At 60.2% G+C, this 21,970-nt stretch overlaps 1 protein-coding gene across 2 annotated transcripts; it reads left to right on the top strand.

The window, feature by feature from the left end:
- The first annotated feature begins 1,039 nt into the window (after window positions 1-1,039).
- STARD3 (StAR-related lipid transfer (START) domain containing 3) lies at window positions 1,040-20,762 on the top strand. 2 transcript variants are annotated; one of them, XM_004684249.2, is made up of 15 exons: window positions 1,040-1,141; window positions 11,937-12,205; window positions 14,980-15,057; window positions 15,380-15,457; window positions 15,576-15,629; window positions 15,985-16,102; window positions 16,309-16,407; window positions 16,630-16,682; window positions 17,038-17,130; window positions 17,767-17,829; window positions 17,959-18,054; window positions 18,386-18,465; window positions 18,536-18,640; window positions 19,603-19,696; window positions 20,123-20,762. In XM_004684249.2, the coding sequence occupies exons 2-15, from the start codon at window positions 11,984-11,986 to the stop codon at window positions 20,225-20,227; spliced, it is 1,338 nt and encodes a 445-aa protein (XP_004684306.1). In that variant the 5' UTR covers window positions 1,040-1,141; window positions 11,937-11,983; the 3' UTR covers window positions 20,228-20,762. The 2 variants fall into 2 exon arrangements, with proteins under 2 accessions (XP_004684306.1, XP_012581914.1); XM_012726460.1 differs by lacking the exon at window positions 1,040-1,141 and adding an exon at window positions 1,311-1,501.
- The last annotated feature ends 1,208 nt before the right edge of the window (window positions 20,763-21,970 follow it).

Genomic DNA, 21,970 nt, shown 5'->3' with positions numbered 1-21,970 from the left:
ATCTTCTGTGAGTCCTTATTTTTTTTAAGATTTAATTTTATTTGTTTATGTATATAATAACTGGGGTGTGCCAGAGGTGAGGGGGTGAGGATGAGAGAATTCACCAGAGATAGAGTGGGGTGCAGAACAGGTGGATCAACTGAAATACACTGCTAAGGGGAGCTATGGGTGGGTTAGGAGAGGTCTGCTGGACCATGTGGGTCAGCTCCCTGGCAGGGGATCGAACCCATGCTGAAGTGACTGGCAATAGCTTGATAATGCTGAGACTTTAATAACCCGCTGTGCCACCAGGGAGGCCCCTCTGTGACTCTTCTTTGAGGGGAAAGAGGGAGGAGGCAGTAATGATTTCCCGATGTAGATGCCTTCTAAGGGCCAGGGGCTGAACCCTATATCTAGGCCTCTAGTCTACTATTTTTTTTTTTTAAGATTTATTCATGCATACAAGAACTGGGGTAAGAGGTGAGAGGATTCACCAAAAACAAAGTGGAGAGCAGAACAGGCACATCTACTGAAATACACCCCTGAGGGGCGCAGGGCAGTCACGAGAGGTCTGCTGCGCCATGTGGGCCAGCGCCCTGGCCGGGGATGGGTGCTGCAGTGGCTGCTGATTGCGCCATAGTGCTATCTTTCACCCTTTGTGCCACGGGGGAGGGCCCAAGTGTAGTAGTTCTTGCAGATAAACTGGGAGCACTCTCAGGAAGCACAAGAGAAGTCCAGATGCAGCCAGGGATGGCTGAAAAAGGCAGGTGGGGGGACCGCACTCCGTCAAGACTTGTGGATTTCTCCCAAGGATGGGTCCCCCCCACCCCCACAGCCTCCCTTCGTGAAGTTCCCTTCTAGGGCGCCAGTCCGATGTACCCAGTGGCTAGTTGCCCCGGGCTTCTTTGCCCTCTTGGGCCCCAACTTTCGCTGTAGCCCCCACTTCCGGCCCTTGGAAGCGGGGCCCAGAGCTTGGGGGCGGAGGCTGCGGCCAGGGGGCGGAGCCACTGGGCTCCGCGCCTCCCGGTTCGCTCCCGGGGGCGGCTCCGCGGCGGAAGTGGCGCCTCCGGGAGATCCCCTTCCGCTCAGAGGCGCGGCCGGGGCCTCCGAGCCGGGTTGCGGCCCAGGCAGGACGAGCCGGGCTGTGGCTGACATGGAGCAGGTGGGTCCCGGCGGCGGAGCCAGGGCTGTGTGCGCCCAGCGGAGCCCGCCTCCCCGCCCGGTGTCCGTCCTGGGTTCCGTCCCACCCTCCCCACAGCCGCCGCGTCCTAGGTTCCGCCCCCTCTGCGCCGCCTCGCTCCGCCCCGCGCCGGGTTTGGGGTCTCCGGCGCCGATCCCCCGCGTTCCGGCCCACCCGAGGTGGACCGGGTGAGGCTGTGGCGGAGCGCGCCCCCAAACTTCCCTCGTGGCGTGAGGGGAGAAGCGAAGGCACGGTGGCGGGGTCCTAAGGACGGGCGCTGAATATGGGGAGGGGTCGGGACCCCAGAACAGAACGAGGAGGAAAATGTTCCTACACGTTCCGGTAGGTCTGCGTCTCCCTGTCGTTCGGTCTCCCCCACTTCCTTTGGAACCGAATCACTTCCTAATTGACATCAAAGGGGCTCTTTAAAGTCTCTTTCCTGAGTTCTCGGAAGTGCATAACACCAGTGACATTTATTCCTAATTAACATAGTTGACGCGTCTTCCCTTTTTTGGCTTTCTCAGCTTCAGTGTCTTATTTTCTTCCTACTGCTCTGACAGTAGAAGACCCGGTTCCCATTGTTCCTCCTGCCCGGCCTCTCTGCACTGCAGCTGGGTGGCTTCCTCTGCCAGCTACCCTCGGTACTGAGTCACCTAAATACCCGAAAGACGCCCAGATTCACATCTTCCGCGCAGCCCCTTCCCGGACACCTGCCCTGGCTGTTCAGCGCCATTTCGGCTGGTGTCTGACTGGAAGTGGCCTTCCCCCTGCAGACCCATCATTCCTCCTCCACACCATCCCAGCCAGAATCTTGGGAATTGTCACACATGTCTTCTCCTTTAATTCCCACATCTAAAAAGTGCCCGTCCCAGCTAGCTCCCTCAACATGCTTCCAACCCTGTCTGCACCTCATCTCTTCTCTTACCCCTCTTTAGATGTGTTTCTCCCCAGGGTGATTGGAGTGGCTTCCCAGCAATTTTTAGTTATGGCTCTCTGCACCCCATTCTCCAAATTGTAACTCCTGTGATTTCAAAACACAAGTCTCATGTAGTGTTACTTTCTTGCTTAAAACCCTTTGCCAGTCAGTGTTTATGGGGAAAAGCTGAATCGCTAACACAATTTACAGAGCCCTCCGTGAACTCACCTCTTCCCTGTGAATCTCCAGTGTGCATCGTAAAGTGCTTGCCCAGCTCTTGTTATTTCAGGTCTCCTTGCCTTGCACACACCACAGCCCCTCTGCCCGAAAGGCCTCTTCTCCTCTTGCCTGCCAGGCCATCTTCTTGTCCTGCTGGTCCACTCGGGCAGCAGGGCCACTGGATCACCTTCCCCACCTCCCGAGGCTGAATGTCGCCCCTCTGTGTCCTGCTGCACCGTCCATACAGCAGATGGTTGAGAATGCAGACTCCCGAATCAGACTTCTGCGATTGTTCAGGACTAGGTCTGTGTCTCACTGTCTACTGATACTACCTGGTGCTCTTGATGAAGAAATGGTACCTTCATTTCTTCATTTCTGAAATGGAAACAGTGATGTCCCTGCCCCACAGAGTCACTGTGAAGGTTAAAGGAAACAACGTGTGGCCTTCAAAGCAGTGTGTGCGTACAAGTAGCTGTATGTTACCTGTTGATGCTCATAGGAAGAGCATGGAGAGCGGTTGGTTCTGAACTTCATGAGTTGCTTAAGGATAGGTATAAGGACTTCTCACCCTACCCCAGAACCTGGCTCTTTGTCAACAAATAAAATGCTGGTGGGTGAGGCATTGGGAGCAGGAGCTGAGTTTTTTAAATGAGAATTCAAAAGACCCAGACTTGAAGTCACTCTGCTCAGAAAGTTTCTTGGAATGGGTCACTGTACACAGCAAACCTCATTCCAGACAGATGTACATGGAACTCGGAACTCGCAGGAGACATAGACCGAGGGCGGTTTCCCAGAGGAGTGGGAGGATGAGCTTAGCAGAGGAAGGGAGAGACTGGGATGGCCTGGGTGGGCTCAGAAAACGGTGCGCTGGGTTCTCTGACCAGCGCTCTAGGGACTGGGGTGGGGGCTAAGGTGGACCGGAGGGCAGAGGCAAGGGCTCCTTCCCTCACTTGACTATGAGGAGCTGTCCCCTTGGGTTATGAGCTGGTTCCCTGGGGAGGTTTGCAGGCCTGGTACCTGGTGTTTGGGGGAAGGCCCCCTGGGGTAGTCAGCACGCAGGCTTGTGTCTGGGCCTGGGCTTTAGACCAGATTCTGGGCTTTTGCCCTTTTGCCTGACAGGCCTGTTCCTCTTGCCTCTAACTGATGGAAGCTGATTCTTCAAGGCTGGGGTAGATGCCCCGTCCTGTGACTCTCCTGACCTCACTCATTCTGGCTGGGTCAGATGTCACTGCATTGGGGCCTTTGATTCTTAGCTCTTTTTGAAAGCACTCATCAAGCGTGGCTCTGTGCATTATTTGTCAGTCCTGGCTCCCAGACCCAGTGTCCCTGAGTGTCCCAGGGACCAGAACAGTGTCTGGTGTGCTGTGGGCACTTGGAACATGTACTGTGTTAAAGCTCACAAACCTCGACTTGTTTCATGGGGGCAGTGCAGGGAACACCAAAATTCCTATACGTCTGGCCGCTTGTCCTTATGCCACTGAGTGTTCAAGCTTGTTGGCTCCACCTTGCAGATGAGGGAATTGAGACTCAGAAGAGGGGAAGATCACGGTCTCTCAGCAGGGACTTCAACTGTCTCATGACTTCTGGTCCTTAGCTGTCTCGCAAAAACTGTGTCAGGGCCCTAGCCCCGCAACTGTCACGTCAGTGGACGGAGAACATGGAGGGCATCCCAGCTGCCCACTTGTAGGGCCCACTGGGCCTTTTCTGGCAGGGAAGAGGCTGACCCTGTTGTGTCAGTGAGGGCTGGCCTGGGGAGGAGTCTGCTGACCATCCCCAACCCTGTGGGGTCTTCCTTTGAGTGGGCTGAGAGGACCGACTGAGCTTGGAAGAGGGCTGGTCCTTTCCACTGACCTTATGCTGACCTTGGGCACTTGACCTCATTATCTCCCTGTTTCTCCAAGTAGCACTGAGAGGGCTACTGAGTGGGCCGGGGGGCCACAGACTCAGAGCTGGGGGCACCCCCAGTGTTCACGGGGCCTGGCGTGTGCTAGGGCAGGAGGGCTGAGTGGGTCTCAGCTCGTGAGGGCTTTCCGGGAGACTGCATGCTAGCGCCTCCCAGGCCAGGGAGGGGGCGCAGTGACGAATGCAGCTTCTGTTTTGATTTGACGCTCCCCTTTCCACTTCCCCAGAAAGAAAGGAGAAATGGAATGCAGCTTCAACTCTGACATCTTTTTTGTCCCTGCTGCCCCTTTCTCGTCGCCTTAAACCCCGAACCACTCCAGGGAACTCCCCAGACCCTCTGAGTGGGAAGAGGTTGGGGTCAGCTGGCCAACCACTGGCGCTAAGGCTGATGTTGCGCCCCCGAGCCCCGAGTCATGGGGGACGGGATCCGAGTCATGGGGGACGGAATGTGCGGGGCTGGCGGAGGCCAGGCCCCCCGCAGGCACTAAGCTCTCAGATTGGGCAGGCGTCACCCAGTCACCCACGCGCCGGCCGGCCCTAGCCGCACACTCCGGCCGTGCCCCGTACCAGCACGAGCTACTGTGGATTAAGCAAGGCCCTTTATTTCTAATCCTTCTACGGCTCTTGAGTTGGGCACATTCCTGTCCCCATTTCACACCTCACATGACTGAGGTTCAGTGCCACTCGGTCGTCAAGGACACTCAGCCTAATAAGCCTAATGGCTTTGGGATTTCGACTCCCAAGTCTGATGTCCACCCCCAGACCCACACCCCTGCTGCTGTTCAGGGTGGGCATACAGATCCATAGGTCAGTGAGCTTACTAGACGTGTACATGTCCAAGCACTGTGACCTGGGCCTTGTGGGTTCGAGAAGAGTTGGCTTGGAGCCCCGAGTCTAGCTGTGGGTTGGGGAGCAAAGAGCCAGAGTCCTGAGGTTTGGGATTGGGGAGCCTGGAGGGTTAGGGTGAGGTGACATTTGACCTGGGCTCTGAAGAGTTAAGAGTCTCCCACTCGAGGGGAGGAGTTGCTCCAGAATGAGGAAACAGGGAGCTGAGCCGGGAGGCAGCCATGGTGTGCCCAGTGGCAGCCAGCGGGGTGGGTTGTAATAGGGGAGAGGCATCAACTCCCATGGTGGGGAAGGTGCTGGGGGCTCTGAGGTAGGAGTCTTTACTCCTCCTTGACTCTCTAGCCAAGGAATTTGTTTTAAAGATTTTTACTTTTATGTATTTATTTATGCATACAGGAACTGGGGTGCAGGCCCGAGGTCTGGGTGGGGGGTAAGAGGATTCACCAGAGACAGAGTCAGGAGCAGAACAGGCAGATCTGCTGAAGTACACTGCTGAGGGGAGCAGCAGGTGGACAGGAGAGGTCTGCCGTGCCATGTGTGTAGCTCCCTGGCCGGGGAATGAACTTGTGCAGCTTTGGCTGGTGACAGCTTCATAGTGCAGAGACTTTAACCCCTGCGCCACCAGGGAGGCCCCCTACTCAAGGAATTTAACCAATCTCTCAGGGAAGGGAGGGGACCAATGATCTTGCCTGAGGGTGGCCAGGAAACCAGTGTCCCCTGCCCACTGGGGGAGGGTGCTGGGCTCTGGGCAGAGCCATCCACCAGCGGAGAGTGGAGTCCAACTCCGTGCCAGGTGGTTTGGACAGGGAGGAGCTGAGTGTGTACTGTGCCCTGTGCCCGTGCTGCTGTGGGAAAGGGAATGAGCCGTCTTTCAACTGTGAGCCTGGTACGGTCTGGGCGCTGGGCACACAGCAGTGAGCTAAGCACTGCGAGTCCCTATTGTGAAGTTTGCTTCCAGTGGGAGAAGACAGTCAGCAGCATAGACCAGTGCTCAGATAATACATCTGTGATGGTGAGTGCTGTGAAGAATAATGTAGAGAAAAGAGGTGGGGGGTGGTGGTGGCTGAAGAGAGAGTACAAGGTAGACCTCCCTGGAAGGACACTGACATAGAGATCACAGTGCAGGCAGCTGCAGAGATGTGGGAGAGAGCTTCAGGCAGCGAGGGCAGCAGGTGCAAGGGTCCTGGGGTGGGTGCGTGCTTGCTATTTCTGAGGAACAGAGGGGGACATTGTGGCTGGAGCAGAGAGTTCAGCGGGGAGGGGAGGCCTACAGGTTGTGGGGAGCTTTGCCTTTACTCTGAGGGAGCTGGAAGCTACTGGTTTGGGGCAGTGGTGGGGCATGGCCTGGCTTTTACTAGGACCCCTCTGACTGCTGTGCTGAGAATAGCTGTGGGAGAGGCAGGGAGATAGTCAGAGAGCTGTAGAGGAGAGATGATGGCTCAGACAGGGTGATGCGGTGGTGGTGCGCTGTGGGCAGACGCTGGCTGGATTTTGAAGTGAGAGCCAGCAGGATTGGCTGGTGGTTTAAATGTGGAAGGAGGACACAGGACTCCCTCGCCCTAGGAGGGTGACCTGTAAACTCTTTGGAGTCTGTTGACAGGTGTTCCCTTGCCAGCGAAGACTGGAGGCAGCTCCTAGCCCTGCCCAGGGGGGTGCCCATGTCCCCTTGGGGTTAGCCCACCCCACCCTCAGCCCTGTAACTGGTAGAGGTGTGGTGAGTGAAGGAGAGGACCTCTGGAAGGTGCCTGCAAGGGCCACTGCCCAGCCCCTCTTACGGGCTGCAGGCCTGCTATTCTGTTCTCCACCCTCCTCACGGCAGCTCCCCCGAGGCTGACCCGTGGCAGGGCAGGGCCAAGACCAGCCTCTTCCACACCCAGAGTCTCTGCCTCCCACTGGTCTGGATTCTCCATCAGACCTGGCACTGACAGGGCGACTAACCCAGACTGCCCAGCGTTCTAAAGGGCTGGGGTGAAGCCATGTCACAGAGGCCGTCAGAACACACCTCTGCACCTTCCTCTACAGAAGAGGCAGGGAAGTTACGCTGCCTAACTCATGAACACTGTCTGTCAGAGTCGTTTGGGCCATTGCATTGAATCAGTCACTTAGTCATCTTATTTTTTTTAGTTTATTTTTGCATAGATGAGCTGGGGTGTAGGTCAGAGGTGCAGGGGGTGAAAGGATCACCGGAGACAGAGTGGGGAACAGAACAGGCCCATTGACTGAAATACACTGCTGAGGGGAGCAGCGGGTAAGACAGGAGAGGTCTGCTGTGCCCTGGCTGGGGATCGAACTTAGGCCATACCAATGACAGCACTGAGTCCTAACCCCTAGGCCACCAGGGGGGCCCCCACTTAGTCCTTCTAACACCTGTAAGAAGTTGGTGCTGTTATCCCTATTTTGCAGAGGAGAAAACTGAGGCAGAGGTGAAGGACCCATGAGGTGGGAGTCTGAGGTTTGAGCCCTCTCCTGGGTTGGAGTCTAGTTCTTCCTTGGCTTCACTGATTCCTCCTGATGTGTACGGAGTTAGTGACCCCACTGGGAAGCCCCTTTGGTGTGGGGGAAGCGCTAGGCTTCCTGAGGACTCCAGCGCTAGGAAGTGGTGAGAGCCTTCCCACTCGGCCTTGGGCAAGGAACTGGCTCACTTCTGGTCCCCCTGACGCAGGGTTCCAGTGCAGCTGTGTGGCCAGGCCAGCTGGGAGGTGGGGCCGAGTGAGAAGACTCGGGTGGCCGGATGGCAGAGGTTACTGAGTGCCAGGCACTGTTCCGCAGCTGTTGTGTTCTTTGACACCCAGACCACCCAGGGTCAGGTACCCCCAATTTCCAGAGGCAGCCTCCGACTTTCATGACCAGTACGTGGTGGTGTTCAACTGCAGACTTGTCTTGGCCAGGAAATGCCTGCTGGAGCTGCAGAGGGGTGACTAGAACTTCTGGCCTGGGAGTCACTGAGGGCTGTACCCTGACCTCTAAGAGCTGGGAGTGGGGACTGGAGCCTGGAACTGCGGTGGGGCTGGGTACCCTTGGGAAGGGGTAGGGAGTATCAGAGCTCAGTCCCAGCATCCCCCAAGTCTGTGCAGAGAGCCAGGACAGCCCCCACTTCCTGTGCCCATTCCCAGCCTGGGAACTCACCTTTGCCTGGTGCTGGATCAGCTTGGTTTTCTCTTCTGACCTGGAGACTCCGAGGGTGGCTAGGACACTCCGTGTGCATCCTGGCGCTCAGGTCTGAACCCCGGCCCTTGGGGATGACTTTATTATACACCACTGTGCACCCCACCCCTGCCTCCACTGCATTTTCCCCTCACCTGACTGGCTTCGCCACCTACGGGTTCCGTGTTAACCACCGCTGACCCAGCGCCCACACTCCTCCACCCGGCAGACACAAAGGCTCGCGCTAGAAGGGAGCAGTTGTCCTCACCGGTCTTACCGTGGCCGGTTAGGCAGGACACGCAGTTTACCGTTTCCATCATTTTGGGGTGTACAGTTCTGTGCATCTAGTACATTGTTGCCTTTGTTTAATGCAACAAAGGAAATGGTCTGCAGTGCGCCTGTGTGGCCCGGACCCCCGCTAGTGAGCGCAGACTGCGACTCGAGCCGGCCTGAGTCTCCAGGGTCTGTTGCCTCCCGGTGCCCACCCCGAGTCCGGCCTGGCGCAGCTCTCCCGGGCCTGCGGTGGCGGTGTGGGACGCTCGCCAGGCTCCCTTTGCCTCAAGCGTTAAAATAACGTGAGAGCCGTCCGCACCCCCTTTCCCTTCCAACCTGGGGTGGTCACACCGCTGATTCCGCCCCCTCTCGCACTGCCCCTGCCTTCGCAGTGCCGCTTTCACCAGCACACGGGCGCAAGCCCGCAGCCAGCCCGGCGGAGGCGGTTCACGCCGCACGCGCCGCGCCGCGCCACTCCCGACACCTCTGAAGGCCCCTGGGAGGGCGGCTGCCAGCGGGCAGTGGCTTGGCAGGGGTGCTGCTCCCGGGGGCTGGGCGGCGGCCCCGCTGTCTCCCGCCGCCCTCGCCTCAGGAGGTGGGTGCCAGGCTGGCAGCGCCCGCTGTGCCCTCCAGGGCCAGAGGACGGTGTTCCGGCGTGGGGCGGGCGGGGCCACCTGGACTCATGAGTGAGCTGTGGTTTTTTGGTTTTGTTTTTTCCAAACTGCACCCAGGTGACCCTGGAGTTTGCAGGAAGGCCGCCTTCTGCGACAGAGCCCAGTCTCGTGTGTGCGCATGTTGTATAGGTGGAGTTCCATGGAAGGTTTTACTTTTTCTTAAGTGTCCCGTACTTGAAAAGGGGTTTTGTAAAACCATTTTTTTCCCAGATAGAGAAACACAGGCCTGGCGAGCACTGGCCAGAGTCAGAGCGCCTGCCCAGGCTGGCCTCAGGGCTCCTGAGTCCCCACTGCTGCTCCTTCTCCAGAAGCTCTCGCTGCTTCACGGGAGGGACGGAGCTGCCTCCCGGTGGCCGGCCCCGGACTCCTGGCCAGTCGCCCATCCTGCTTCGGAGCCCCTGTGCTTGACTCCCGCGTACCCCGCGTCTGCAGCTTTCCGGGCTCCCGACACCTCTGCTCTCGCCCCCATCCGTGTCTCTCGCCTCAACAGGAATGTCTGGGTGTGTGAGTGTCGGTGCCATTGCCACTCAAGTGCGTCTCACACCCAAGCTGCTGCCAAGTGTTGTCCCCAGGGAGGGAGGGAGCAAGCCAGAGGGACAGACAGACGGTGGGGGGGGGGGGCCCGCAGACTGGGAGGAGGGCAGCCACGTGTCGCAGACAGGGAAAAGAGGGAGAGAGAAAGGGGGGAACGGAGAAAGGCAGAGGGGCCGATGGGCAGAAGACTCACTGATGGGGGAGGGGCTGGAGGGAGACCCAGAGCCACATGTGCAGAGGAGAGGGGGCAGGCTGGAGGGACACAGGAGGCCGTCAGATACCAAGAAATGCCAACAGCCTGGGGCTGCCCTGACACTGAGGGATGCGCTGGCTTGGCGTCTGGCACCAGGCCCAGCTGGGACGTCGGGGTCCCTTCGCCACAGACCTGTCACGGCCCTCCTGAGTGCCACCTTCCAGAGCTCAACTAGCTTTCCTTCAGTACCCTCTAGATTAGCTTTTCATGGAGGCCCCGGGAATGTGGTACTGGGGGGATGGCCTTGGGCTGGTGCCTCTGCTGACAACAGTCAGCTCCTATCCATTGGGGCCTGCACGGAGGCAGAGGGGTGCATGAGCTGGCTCGCGCAGAACCTGCTGGACGAAAACTGGGTGTTTGTGCTAGACCTTGCGCTTGAAGGGGGCCCGGGAAGGTAGTTGACATGGCAGAGATATGGAGGCGCCAGTGAGCGAGGTAGGAGGGGAGAGTGGTTAGATCTTGATTTTCCTGGGATTGGGGAGGCATCTAGGGCTTCCCTTCCCCGGGCCCCCAAATCTGAGAGGACTTAGAGAGAGTCCTGATGGATCCCAGAAGCTCAAGCCCCCTTTTTCCCTTGTTGAATCAGCACCTCTCTGGCTCTGGACTGGACCCTCCAGGGAACGGGCCTCTGTGGGCCTAATGTCACACACCAGTGGGGCAGAACCTTCGGCAGGGGACTGTGGCAGTGGGAGTGACCCAGGGCCCCCGAGGGCTCATGAGAATCACAGTCTCTGGTCTGTCAGACGGTTAAGGGATGGTTGAGTCTGTTTGCCACCCTGAGCCTACTGTCTCACCTGTAAAACAGGAGGCACCATCCCTGTGGGCGTGAAACAGGGCCGCGGGCATGCTGCCCTGTGGGCAGCGGGGCTCTGGGTGCGGCCCAGGGTTACTCTCATTAGCACTTACCTTGTCTTCTGCTGCCTAATATAGAGCTGAGGGGCCTGAGACCGTTACTCAGCACCTACTAGATGCCAGGCATTGTGCTAGGTGCTAGGTGAGGGGGGTCACCAAGGCCCTACACTGAGGCCTGGGCTACACAGAACAATCAGTAAGAGAACTTCAGATGGAGCTGAGTTCCCTGAAGAAAGCAAAGCCCCATCACAGAGCCTGGTCGACAGGACAGGAAGGCAAGGCTCCCCGCAGAGGGGACTTGTAAATTGCTGTTTGAAAGGACAGGAAGAATGTTCCAGTTACCCTAGAGGGCTGGGTCCAAGGAGGATGAGGCTGCTGCATTTAGAGGCCTGAGGAAGAGGAAGGCCCTTGGGGCTAAGAGGAGGTAGCCTCAGAGGAGCTGTGGAAAGAGCCGGGCAGTGGCACACCCCAGACCGCCCAGACCTCTGGTGAGGGTGCCGGGAGGGGGTGCTGTTGTCCTAGGGCCTTGGGTGAGGAGCTTTGAGGGGTTGTAAGCAGGAATGGCAGGACCCGAATTATGTTTTGAAACTGACTGGTGTGTGGAGAAGCGGTTGCTGTAGGGTGGGAGAGGCAGCCTCGGGGTGATGGTGTGGGGTGAGGAGGGGTGCTAGCGACAGGGGACCCAGATACTGTCCCTCCATACCACCGTCCCAGGTTCCAGCTCAGATTCTCACTTTGCTCCGGAGGTCCTGCCCAGTGCCATGGATTAGGGGTGGGAGGGTAGGGCGGGTTGCTGGGAGGGAATGTGGCTTTGTGCTTGCAAAACAAAGAACAGAGCTTGGGGCCCTCTTCTCCTGGGGTGGGGCAGGCCGGGAGGCTGTTGCCCTGACTGAGGCTGAGCCCTGGGGCTGGGTTGACTGGAGCAGTCTGCACCCCTTGGCCTCCACTGGTGAACCTGGGGCCTCTGAGGGTGGGGTGGGACGGGGACAGCCTGGCAGGGGTGCTGGACCCCAGCTGGGTCTCTGGAAGGGATTTGGCAGAGAGCACACTTTGAGCAGGGCCTGGGGTGGAGGTGAGCTGGTGTGTCTGGGAGCAAATGGGCCCGGGGCAGGAGGTTCTGGAGACCTGCAGGCCCTGACCTCGCAGCCCTCTGTCCTCCCGCAGCCAAGCCGCTGAGGCCCGTCCTCCCCGCCTCGCCTGGGGCCACCAGGATGAACAAGCTGTCCGGGGAGCTGGCCCGAGACTTGGAGCGCAGCCTGCCGGCTGTGGCCTCCCTCAGCTCCTCGCTGTCCCACAGCCAGAGCCTCCCCTCACACTTGCTCCCACCGCCTCCCGAGAAGCGCCGCGCCATCTCTGATGTCCGCCGCACCTTCTGCCTCTTCGTCACCTTCGACTTGCTCTTCATCTCCCTGCTCTGGATCATCGAGCTGAACGTGAGTGGGGCCTGGGGCGGGGTGGGGGTGTGTGGAGGGGTGGGGGTCTGTCCCTTCTCAGTGGGGCTGGTGTCTTCTTCCAGATGAGGAAAACAGAGCTCAGGCAGGCTGGGTTATTTGTCTAAAGCCTCAGCAAGCAGGCGGAAGAAGGTTTGACCCCAGGCCCTCTGGCTCAGGACTCTCCCTCCTGACCTCTGGCCACACTGCCCCCTAGTGGACACTCTTGAGAGGCGGGTCCTGGGGGCTCTGGTTGAGCTATTGAAACCTTAGCTTAGTCTTCTTTCCACCCTGCTTTGCCCTCTGGCCCATTCATTCACTCACCTCGCATTTTTGTAGCCTACTGTGTCCTGGGCACCATGCTAAAAGCAGGGGATACCGTAGGGAGTAAAGCGGTGTATGAGACGCCTCTGGTGTCCCCCAGTTGACTTGGGGTTTGGTAGGACGCGGCCTAGCGGCCTGGAGACAGCTGCCTGTCAGTGCAGGGTTTGCACCTCTGCCCGGTCAGTGCTTCTCCAGCTGGCCGAGGGACGAGACCTGCGCTCACCGACGGGGCCCCGGGACGGGCACCCAGGCTCCGCCAGCCCAGCACCGCCTCTGCACTAACTGTGGCTTCAGGAAGAGACCCAGCCTCCCCCATGCGCCCCCTGCCAAGCGGGGCGGCGTGGTGGGTGGCAGGTGCCCTTCGCCCAGGTCTGAGTGGGAGACGATGCCTTTGTTGGCAGGAGCGTGGTGTTGGCAGAGGGGCTGTTGGTAGGGGCGAAGAGGATATGCTGGTTTGGGTGTGTGAGCCAGAGGCGCGGCCAGCTCGGCAGGGTCATGTCCTCCGTGCCCTGGGGCTGCACTGGCAGCCACCGGTCTAGGATGCAGAGGCTGAGGCCCAGGAAGTGTCAGCGCCCTTGGGGTGGGGGCGCTCCCCAGCATCAGAGCATCAGAGCAGATGCTAAATGTCACCCACATGCCTATTCAGTACATATTTTCTTGTCAGAAAAGAAGTGAAAAAAGAATTTTAAAAAAAAGAATTATCCTTTCTTGTAAGGTTTATTTATTTTGCATAGAAGAGCTGGGGTGTAGGTCAGAGTTGGGGGCGTGAGAAGATTCACCAGAGACAGAGTGGGGAGCGGAACAGGCGGATCTCTCGAAACACACTGCTGAGGGGAGCAGCGGGCGCGGGCGGGTGAGGAGAGGCCTGCCGGCCCTGTGGGCCACTCCCTGGCCGGGGATGTGGTGCTAGGGCTAAGATTTACCCTGAGGCCACCAGGAAGCGTCAGTGGAAAAGGTTTGAGCATCTTATTTCTGAGATTGGCTGTACCGGCTGCAGCAGCTCGGAGTCGCTTGCAGACTGGGGGCCAGCGAGAGTTGCTGGTCTCCACATTGTTCGCACGTGCAATGCGGAGCTGCGGAATGCAGATTCCATATTAGTAGAGTTTGTGACGTTGCACGTGGTAGGCAGCGAATGGATCCTTGGTAGTGTTAGTATGATGTTTTAGTTGGTGGACAATTAACATTTTTTTTAAATCTTTGTTCTCAATTTCGCGGTCTCATTTGTGCATTTTGGAGCGTGTGTACTGGTAGTTCCCCGCCAGGCTGTGGAGAAGAGGGCCCTGGCAGAGCCCGGCCAGGCCAGGAGCAGGACTTGCCCTGAGTGCCGAGGCGGCTGGTGCCGGAGGTGGGAGCGTTCTCTGTGAGGACAGGGGCAGAGGATGGAGACCCGAGAGAGGACTGCTCTCTTGAGGGGCAGGGGGGGAGAGGCAGCCTGGCCCACAGTGCATGTCCCGCCCTGGCAGGGGTGGGGTATCAGCCTTGGGGGGCTCAGTGTAGTTTTGAGATAGAGGCACACAGAGGGGAATGCAGGAGAGGTTTGAGTGTCAGGCAGGGGATTGTCCAGACTGCTCGCTCCTCCCTGAGAATCAGAATCTTCTGGAAGCTTTATATAAACTCCAGATACTCAGCTCAGCTGAGATCCACACCCTTACCTTTAACCAATCCCCTCCCCGCCAGATTCAGAGATTGGAAGCTCTGGTCTCGGTGGTTGTGGTCTTTCTTCTTGGGGCTCCCTTGTGTCCTCCCTTCTCCAGGGTGCTGACACCCCACCTGCAGAAGCCTAGGCCTGCGACCCCATTCCTCCTGAGGAGTCAGGCTGCAGTCTGGCTCTCAGTGTCCATCCAGACCCCCTCCTTCCCCAGATCCTTGGACACTGGAGTCCAGGCCACGGTCTTTGGGGTCCCTGTAAAAAAGTGTGGGTGTTTGGAGTGGGGGCTAGGGCAAGGGCATATCTGTTTGTTCTCTGCTACACCATCCTCTCCAGCAGCATGATGGATTCTGCCCATTAAGCAGAAACCTAATCAATTGATTTGCACCTGGGGCTCTGTCTGACGCGGCTGCCCACCCCCAGCCCCTATCACCCCAGATGGATGTTGGCTGGGAAGATGGAACACTGCAGTATGGGAGGGAGAAGAGATTATGTGAGTGCAGGCGCCTAGCACCTGTCTTCCGGCCCTGCCTACCTGCGCCACCGCGGCTGCTCCATGGCCGCCCGCCCGGGGCCGGTGCCCATGAGCCTGGGCGCTGGAGCCCAGCCCTGCCTCTGGGCTGTGGGCCCACATTGTGCCTGGGGTCTCAGGCCTTTGGCTGATTCCCTTGGTGCGTTGGGGGGCCTCCCTCAGCAGTGGCTTAGCAATTCCAGATTCCCCCCTACATGCTCCCCCTTCCAGAAGGTAAGGGAGCCCCCGGGACTTGGTTCTCCCCAAGAGCTGTTCTATACTGTCCTTTTGCAGACGAACACAGGCATTCGGAAGAACTTGGAGCAGGAGATCATCCACTACAGCTTTAAAACTTCCTTCTTTGACATCTTTGTGAGTGGTCTGATGGGACCTGGGGGTTGGGGGGGGCTGGGGGCCGAGAGGAAGAAGGGCTGATAGGTCTTTCTGCAACACACATGTCTGGTCAGGGGGATCTGGTGCCCATTCTCAAGGTGCCCCCAGGCTTCAGAGCTTCCTAAAGAGCGCCCCTCTGCAGAGCACGCCAGTGGGAGGGGAAGACAAAGACCCTGTCTGAGAAGGGGAAATCCACATCGCCCCAAAGAAGCAGCGACTGGGCCTCTCCCCAGTCAGGCGCAGCCTGTGGGGTGCCCGGCCGGGAGAAGTCAGCCTGCCTCCGCGGTCTCCCCGTCCCTAGGTCCTGGCCTTCTTCCGCTTTTCGGGTCTGCTCCTGGGCTACGCGGTGCTGCGGCTCCGGCACTGGTGGGTGATTGCGGTAAGATGCCACTCTCCTGGCGCCTGTAGCGCCCCGCAGGGCTGGCGCAGGGTGGGGTGGCGGAGCGCTCCCTCCCGAGCCCCGATCTCCGGCTCTACGCCCTCGCTCTCCTGCGCAGGTCACCACGCTGGTGTCCAGTGCGTTCCTCATCGTCAAGGTCATCCTCTCTGAGGTCAGTGGCCGGGGCCTGCTGGTCTGGGGGCATCAGGCCTGAAGGATGGGCTTCTCCTAAGGGGTGTTTCTTCGGGGGTGTCTGCCCCTGTTGTCAGGGTGGAGGGAAGGAGAGTGCTTTCGTTTGCTATTTCCAAGGAGTCCTTTCACTGGCTTCCCCCACTTAACCCCCCCGGAACCCCAAAAACAGAATTTGTTGTGCTGTAGAACTCATTAATCCACCTTAGAGCCATATGTCAGCCATGTGTCACAGAGGGTCCCCAAACAGCTGGTGCCAGGAGTGGGGTGTATGCAGAGTCGGTAGCCGAGGAGGGCTCCGGGGCTCCTCCGTGGCGCTCAGCCCTCTCCTTCCACAGCTGCTCAACAAAGGGGCGTTCGGCTACCTGCTCCCCATCGTCTCCTTTGTCCTTGCCTGGTTGGAGACCTGGTTCCTTGACTTCAAAGTCCTCCCCCAAGAGGCTGAGGAGGAGCGATGTGAGTGCGGGGAGCAAGGGGGCGCAGAGGGGCCAGCCCAGCCCCAAGAGACAAGAGTTTGGGCACAAGAATCAGTTTCGAGACAGTTCTGAGCTATCTTGTCAACTCCGAACAGCCTCCAGGAGCTTAGGGGGGCCCTAGGGTGGGGGGTGCCGGCACGCGCCGCCCTCAGTCTGGGACAGTGGCTTCCCGCGTCCTCTCCCCAGGGTATCTCGCTGCTCAGGCTGCTGTTGCCCGAGGACCTCTGCTCTTCCCTGGAACTCTGTCCGAGGGCCAGTTCTACTCACCCCCTGAATCCTTCGCAGGTGAGGGCTGCTGGTGGGGGAAGCTGCCTTCAGGGAGGGGCTCTCTGAGGAGCTGGGTAGGCTGGGCCTGTTCTTTCTGTTCTTCTATCAGCTCCCTGGGGAAAGCCAGCAACCCTCTCCCACACACACTTCTCCCCCGGCATCCTTGCACTCACGAACCCGAACCCCTCTCCTCCCGCACTCTCCCGCCCTTCCGTTGTCATCCCTGCTTGTTTTCTGCAGGGTCTGATAATGAATCAGATGAAGAAGTTGGGAAGAAGAGCTTCTCTGCCCAGGTACTTGTCTGCCCACCCCCATCCTACTAGAGTGGACACCCAGGGGAAGGGCCACTGTTGGGCACGGCCGGGGTGGACAGGTTGACCTCAGGCTGCCCACATGCCCGTCGGTGCCCGCTAAGCATCCACCCTGCCGTCAGCCAGTCTCCTGGCAGCCCCATGCCGCCGCCCAGGCAGCCTCCAAGCTGCAGTTCCGGCCCTGGCACCCTGCAGGGCCCAGGAGTCCAGCCTAGAGCCCATGCCGGCTAGGTTAGGCTTGTCTGAGAGGGGTACGGATTATTCAGGGAAAGAATGGGCCAGGAGCAAGGTGGGGTGCAGGCCTAGAGCGACCTTTCCCGCCTCCCATCCCGGTCAGGAGCGTGAGTACATCCGCCAGGGCAAGGAGGCCACGGCGGTGGTGGACCAGATCTTGGCCCAGGAGGAGAACTGGAAGTTCGAGAAGAATAACGTAAGAACCCTCCCTGCCACCCTACCCCCCGCGTTGGGAGTTTTTGCTCCCTTCTCTGAGGCCTGAGAAATGAGCCCAAGGACAGTACGGTCTGCACTGGGTCTCGCCTCAGCAGAGGGGCCTGGGGTTGGCCTCTTGCAGGAGGTGGGGCTGGATTGACGGTTTCCACCGCCCTGCCCCGGGCACCCCCCGCCCCTCTGCGCCCCCCACCGCCCTGCTGCTCTGCTCCCTGGCTCCAAGCTTTGAAGGGGAAGCCAGGCTTCTGCCCTGTGTCCGGTGTTCTATTTCATGATCAAAACAGCATTATCTGAAAAGATTGCAGAGAGCTTGGAAAACAGAGGGGAGGCCTGCTCGTGGCTCCACTTCCTGGCCTGTGCCGCTGGCCGCGCTCCTGGGCCGGGGCACACCCCCAGTCACGGCCACAGCTGTGCTGCCGCCTTTTAACTTGATCCCCGGAGCGCTTCTCCTTGCGCACCATCGTCCTTCAGCCGCTGCGCAGCTCTTCCCAAATTCGTGGTGTTTTCTACCCTGAACTGTTAACCCGCCCTGCCTGACTCCCACTCCTGTGCCACCAGCCCAACCCCACGCCCTCCCCCGCCACCTGCCCACCTGGCCACCCTCCTGTCCCTGCCACAGGAATATGGGGACACTGTGTACACCATCGAGGTTCCCTTTCATGGCAAGACGTACATCCTGAAGGTGAGCGAGGGAGGCCGGCGTCCCAGAGCCTCCGCTGTCGGGGACTCCTGGAAGAGGCCTCTGGCTGGGTCCCCACTGGGAGGGGAGAGCGGGTGCCTGGCACTGCCCAACCTTGTGTTCCCCGCCCAGACCTTCCTGCCCTGCCCTGCGGAGCTGGTGTACCAGGAGGTGATCCTGCAGCCCGAGAGGATGGTGCTGTGGAACAAGACGGTGACCGCCTGCCAGGTGAGTGGCCGGCCCTGCTGGCCACCCTCGGGCAGAGGCAGGGCCACACGGAGGGTCAGATGGCCTCTGACCCCCAGGGAACCAGGGCATACTGTTGACCTGCTTTGTCTCAGCGTCCCTGTCTGTGCAATTGGGGCAAAGCTAACGATGGCTCCTGGAGAGAGGCAAAAGGTGGGAAGGGGGCGTTTGTAGGAGCCGGCCCAGGGCCTGACCTTGAGAATGGCTCCTAGCAAAGGACCTGTATAGGAGGAGCATGGCCTGGAGGTTTCCTGGGGTGCCAGGACTTTGTTCCTGGGGTGGGCACCGCCTCATGTCTCCCTGACGACCACAGATCCTGCAGCGAGTAGAAGACAACACTCTCGTCTCTTACGACGTGTCTGCGGGGGCTGCAGGCGGTGTCGTCTCCCCCAGGTGAGGCTCCCCCCTCGCTGCAGGCCCCCTGCCCTCGGGCGTGGCACGTGACCTAACCCTTTCTCTCCAGGGACTTTGTGAACGTCCGTCGCATCGAGCGACGCAGGGATCGGTACCTGTCATCAGGCATCGCCACCACCCACTGTGCCAAGCCCCCCTCGCACAAATACGTCAGGTGAGCCGCTCCTTGCCCTCGGCGCCCTGCCGGCCCCTCCCCTGCCGGCTGTGAGAACAGGGCCAGGTACTGTGCACCGAGCTGAGAGCGGCTTCCCAACAGGCCGCCTCCCGGCCCCCCGGCTGCTGGGCTTTCCCCCTGCTGCTCTGTCTGCTGGAGGCTGGGACTGATGCCCAGATGGGCCGCTCCAGGGCTGGAGCAGGCCAGGAGCTGAGTGGAGCTCTACCTGCCTGAGGGGACCTGGTCCCCTCCACCTGTCACCCCGGCCTTGCCTGTTTCTCCCGGAGCACTCGGGTCTCCCAAAGGAGCAGGAGCCGCCTGCTGCCTGGGGCTAATCTCAGGCTGCAGTGCTGCAGCTGCCTCCTCCCGCATACCCTGCGCTTCCCTTCCATATGGAGTTGTGCAGAGAGCTCTGCCCTTGAGGGGGGCCCTGGGCTCAGCACCACTAGACTTGCTGGGTGAAGGCAGGCTCTTGGCTCTCTGGGTGCTAACTTCCTTATTGAGGAAGTGGCTTTAGGGTGCTTAGTGGAGAACTGGCCATGGCGAGTGACCCAGACAGCCCAGGCCCTGACCACCTCCTGTGCGGCGCCCCCTCCCGGAGTCCACCGCCACTGCACTGCTCCCTGGCTTGGGCGGAGGTGGGCTGTGTCCGCCCAGCCCAGGCCCACAGCCGGGACTCGGAGTCCCTGGCAGGGTGGGTGAGGGCGGGGAAGGTGGTGCTCCCTGCCACGGGGCTGGTGCACGCATCTCCGGCTGTCGTAGGAGGACTCAAGCATCACATGCTGGCTGGGGGTGGAAGACCGTATCCTGTGGCCTCTGGGCCACCTGTCTGGACCCTGCTCAGAGGGCAGTTGAGTCCTAGACGAGCACAGTACCTCCCTTCCCTCCTCTACCTGCTGTCCCAGATGGGCCCGAGATGGGGAGGTCGCCCCAGCTCCCCTCAGTGGTCTCTCTCTCCTTAGGGGAGAGAATGGTCCTGGGGGCTTCATCGTGCTCAAGTCGACCAGTAACCCCCGAGTCTGCACCTTCATCTGGATCCTGAACACAGATCTCAAGGTGGGGGTGCTGGAGCTGCTCGGTTGAGGGGGGGACTCTGCTTCATAACCTTAGGGCCTCCCTGCCAGCACAGCGCCTCCCCTGAGCTCCACCTTACTCTAAAATTTAGATCAGAGTCCAGGTGACCGTCTCGCCCTGAGCTTCTGGATGGCCCGGTGGGCTTCCCCCTTCTTCCTCTGGCCCCTGAGGCCCCCAGACGGCTGGCTGGCAGCTGGCCCAGCCCTCCTGGGTCTGGTCTGTTTATGTGGCCCGTGCCAAGACCTGGCGCAGCATGTTCTTCCTGCCAGGGCTGAGGGGAGACAGTGGCCTAGGCTGCATTCAGCACTGCGCCTGCAGTCTAGCCCAGAGCATCCCTGCTCTCACCAGTTGGAGAGGGGGGCCCCCTGCTGGGGGTGGACCCTCCTGGAACTTCTCACCTTCCCCCAGGGCCGCCTGCCTCGGTACCTCATCCACCAGAGCCTCGCAGCCACCATGTTTGAATTTGCCTTCCACCTGCGGCAGCGCATCGGAGAGCTGGGGGCCCGGGCCTAGGCACACGCTGCCGGCCAGGGGCCCGTCCACGGTCTCCAGAGCCGGCGTGGGCCAGCTGGGCTTTCTGCCGCCCACAGTGGACTGGCCTCAGGCAGTGGGGACGGGGCTTCCTCCCACCTGGTGCCCGTAGCCGGGGCTGGACCGCGGGCTGGACCGCGGGGCCCTGCTGCTGGTGTCTCCACGGCGCCCCTGTCTCCCAGAGGAGCTCTGCTGTCCCTGCCCCCCAGGGGACTAGGAGCCTGCAAGACTGGGCGGGGAGCACCGGCCAGGGCAGGACGGCGGTCAGGGCAGCCCAGCCCCCAGTGTGCTGGGTGCGGGAGCCCTTTCATTCACCTGCATTCTCATGATTTTTCAGGATTTCAAAGGTCTGGGACCTTTCCACATGCACTTGTGGGGGAGTGGGTGGCAGGCAGGGGTGATCGGTGCCGGCAATGAGCCTCTGCCTCTCCCAGGTTCTCTCCCTTCCGGGGCCTCCGCGGAGACCTTTGTGATTTGAGCCAATAAAAAACATGAACTCAAGGGGGAAAAAAGAACCAACATGATCGCGCCACCTGCCTGGCCTCTTGAGGGAAAGGAGGGGGCAGCACTCTGGGGGTGGGGAGGAGCCCCCGCCTAGTCCCTCAGTGCCCTCTTGGGCTTCTGAGGCCACAGGAGGCCCAGCTGGTTCCTGGAACCCCCTCCTCTGTGGGGTGGTTCAGCTGGGCGGAGGGCTGGTGGGACGCCCCACCCCTTGGCCGGCTTCCGGTAAGGGGAGGTCAGGCTGAGGTCCCCAGCCTGCGAGTGGGGGGCGGAGGGGCCGATGGGGCGGTACCCACAGCAGTGCCCAGTCCACTTCAGGGCCATCAAGGCACTTCTGGGGCCTGGCCAGGGAGCGCACGGCCTCTTGGGATCCGCTCCCCTTCCGCTCCATCCACACCCTCGCGGAGCGCCTGGGAGCCTGGCCCCAGGCTGCTTGGTGTGTGGGCCTGAGCCGCGTGAAGCGGAGACTCACTAGGTCTTGGGCTGCTGAGAGGTGAAAAGCTGCCAGGCCTCTAACCCCGTAACAGAGGGTGCAGCTCTGCCCCGGGCGCCCCGGCCTCCCAGCTGCCAGGTGCCCCGCGCAGCCCCGCCAGGGCCTCAGCTCTGCCTTTCTGTTGCCCTTCGCTCTGTTGTCCCTCCTGCCCGTCTGCCCAGAACCTGCCACCCTGTGTGCCAGCTTCTCACACCGTGGGTTGCAGCTCTCAGTGCTGGGCCCTCTTGCTGTGAATGAGCCAGTCCCTTGCCAGATGGCACGTTGGAGCTGGCAGGGCGTGGAGCACCTCTGGTCAGTCCACTGCCACCAGAAAATTGGGAAAGTGAGGCCTGGAGAGGAAGAGGCTGACCCCAGTGACAGCTATTTATGGCTGACTTGGCGCTCGAGTCTGGTCTTCTGGCTGCCACTCATCGTTACCCCTGGGTTCCATCTCCTGCAGCCTGGGGTACTGAGGGGAGTCTGGAGGCAGCTTCCCCCCAGTTCCCACCACCCTGGCTGGCCCAACTTGGGAGCCACCTCTGAGACCACTGGCGGGGAAAGGTGAACGCTGGCCGGGGCCTGGTGTGCGGCTCAGTCCCTTGCACATGTGGTGGCACTTGGAGGCCAGGTCTTGGGGTGCAGATGCCCGAGGACCTGAGGGCACTGCCCCTTTTGTTGAGGGGCATGGGTTGGGTTGTGCCCTTGAGCCAGGCAGAAGGGGGCAGGGGCAGGAAGGGAGGCCTGGTTCAGAG

The sequence above is a fragment of the Condylura cristata genome, unplaced genomic scaffold (genome assembly GCF_000260355.1).
Source record: "Condylura cristata isolate star-nosed mole 26May11 unplaced genomic scaffold, ConCri1.0 scaffold00017, whole genome shotgun sequence".
In the NCBI taxonomy this organism is placed as follows: Eukaryota; Metazoa; Chordata; class Mammalia; order Eulipotyphla; family Talpidae; genus Condylura; species Condylura cristata.
Note: the sequence above shows the minus strand (reverse complement) of the source record. Positions and strands in the feature narration are given on the sequence as shown.

Excerpts from the sequence above, each read along its gene's own strand:
- STARD3 (XM_004684249.2), top strand. The coding sequence starts at position 11,984 with ATGAACAAGCTGTCCGGGGAGCTGGCCCGAGACTTGGAGCGCAGCCTG. Across the intron at positions 17,131-17,766 it reads GGAAGTTCGAGAAGAATAAC|GAATATGGGGACACTGTGTA; the intron begins GTAAGAACCCTC and ends TCCCTGCCACAG. Across the intron at positions 18,055-18,385 it reads AGACGGTGACCGCCTGCCAG|ATCCTGCAGCGAGTAGAAGA; the intron begins GTGAGTGGCCGG and ends TGACGACCACAG.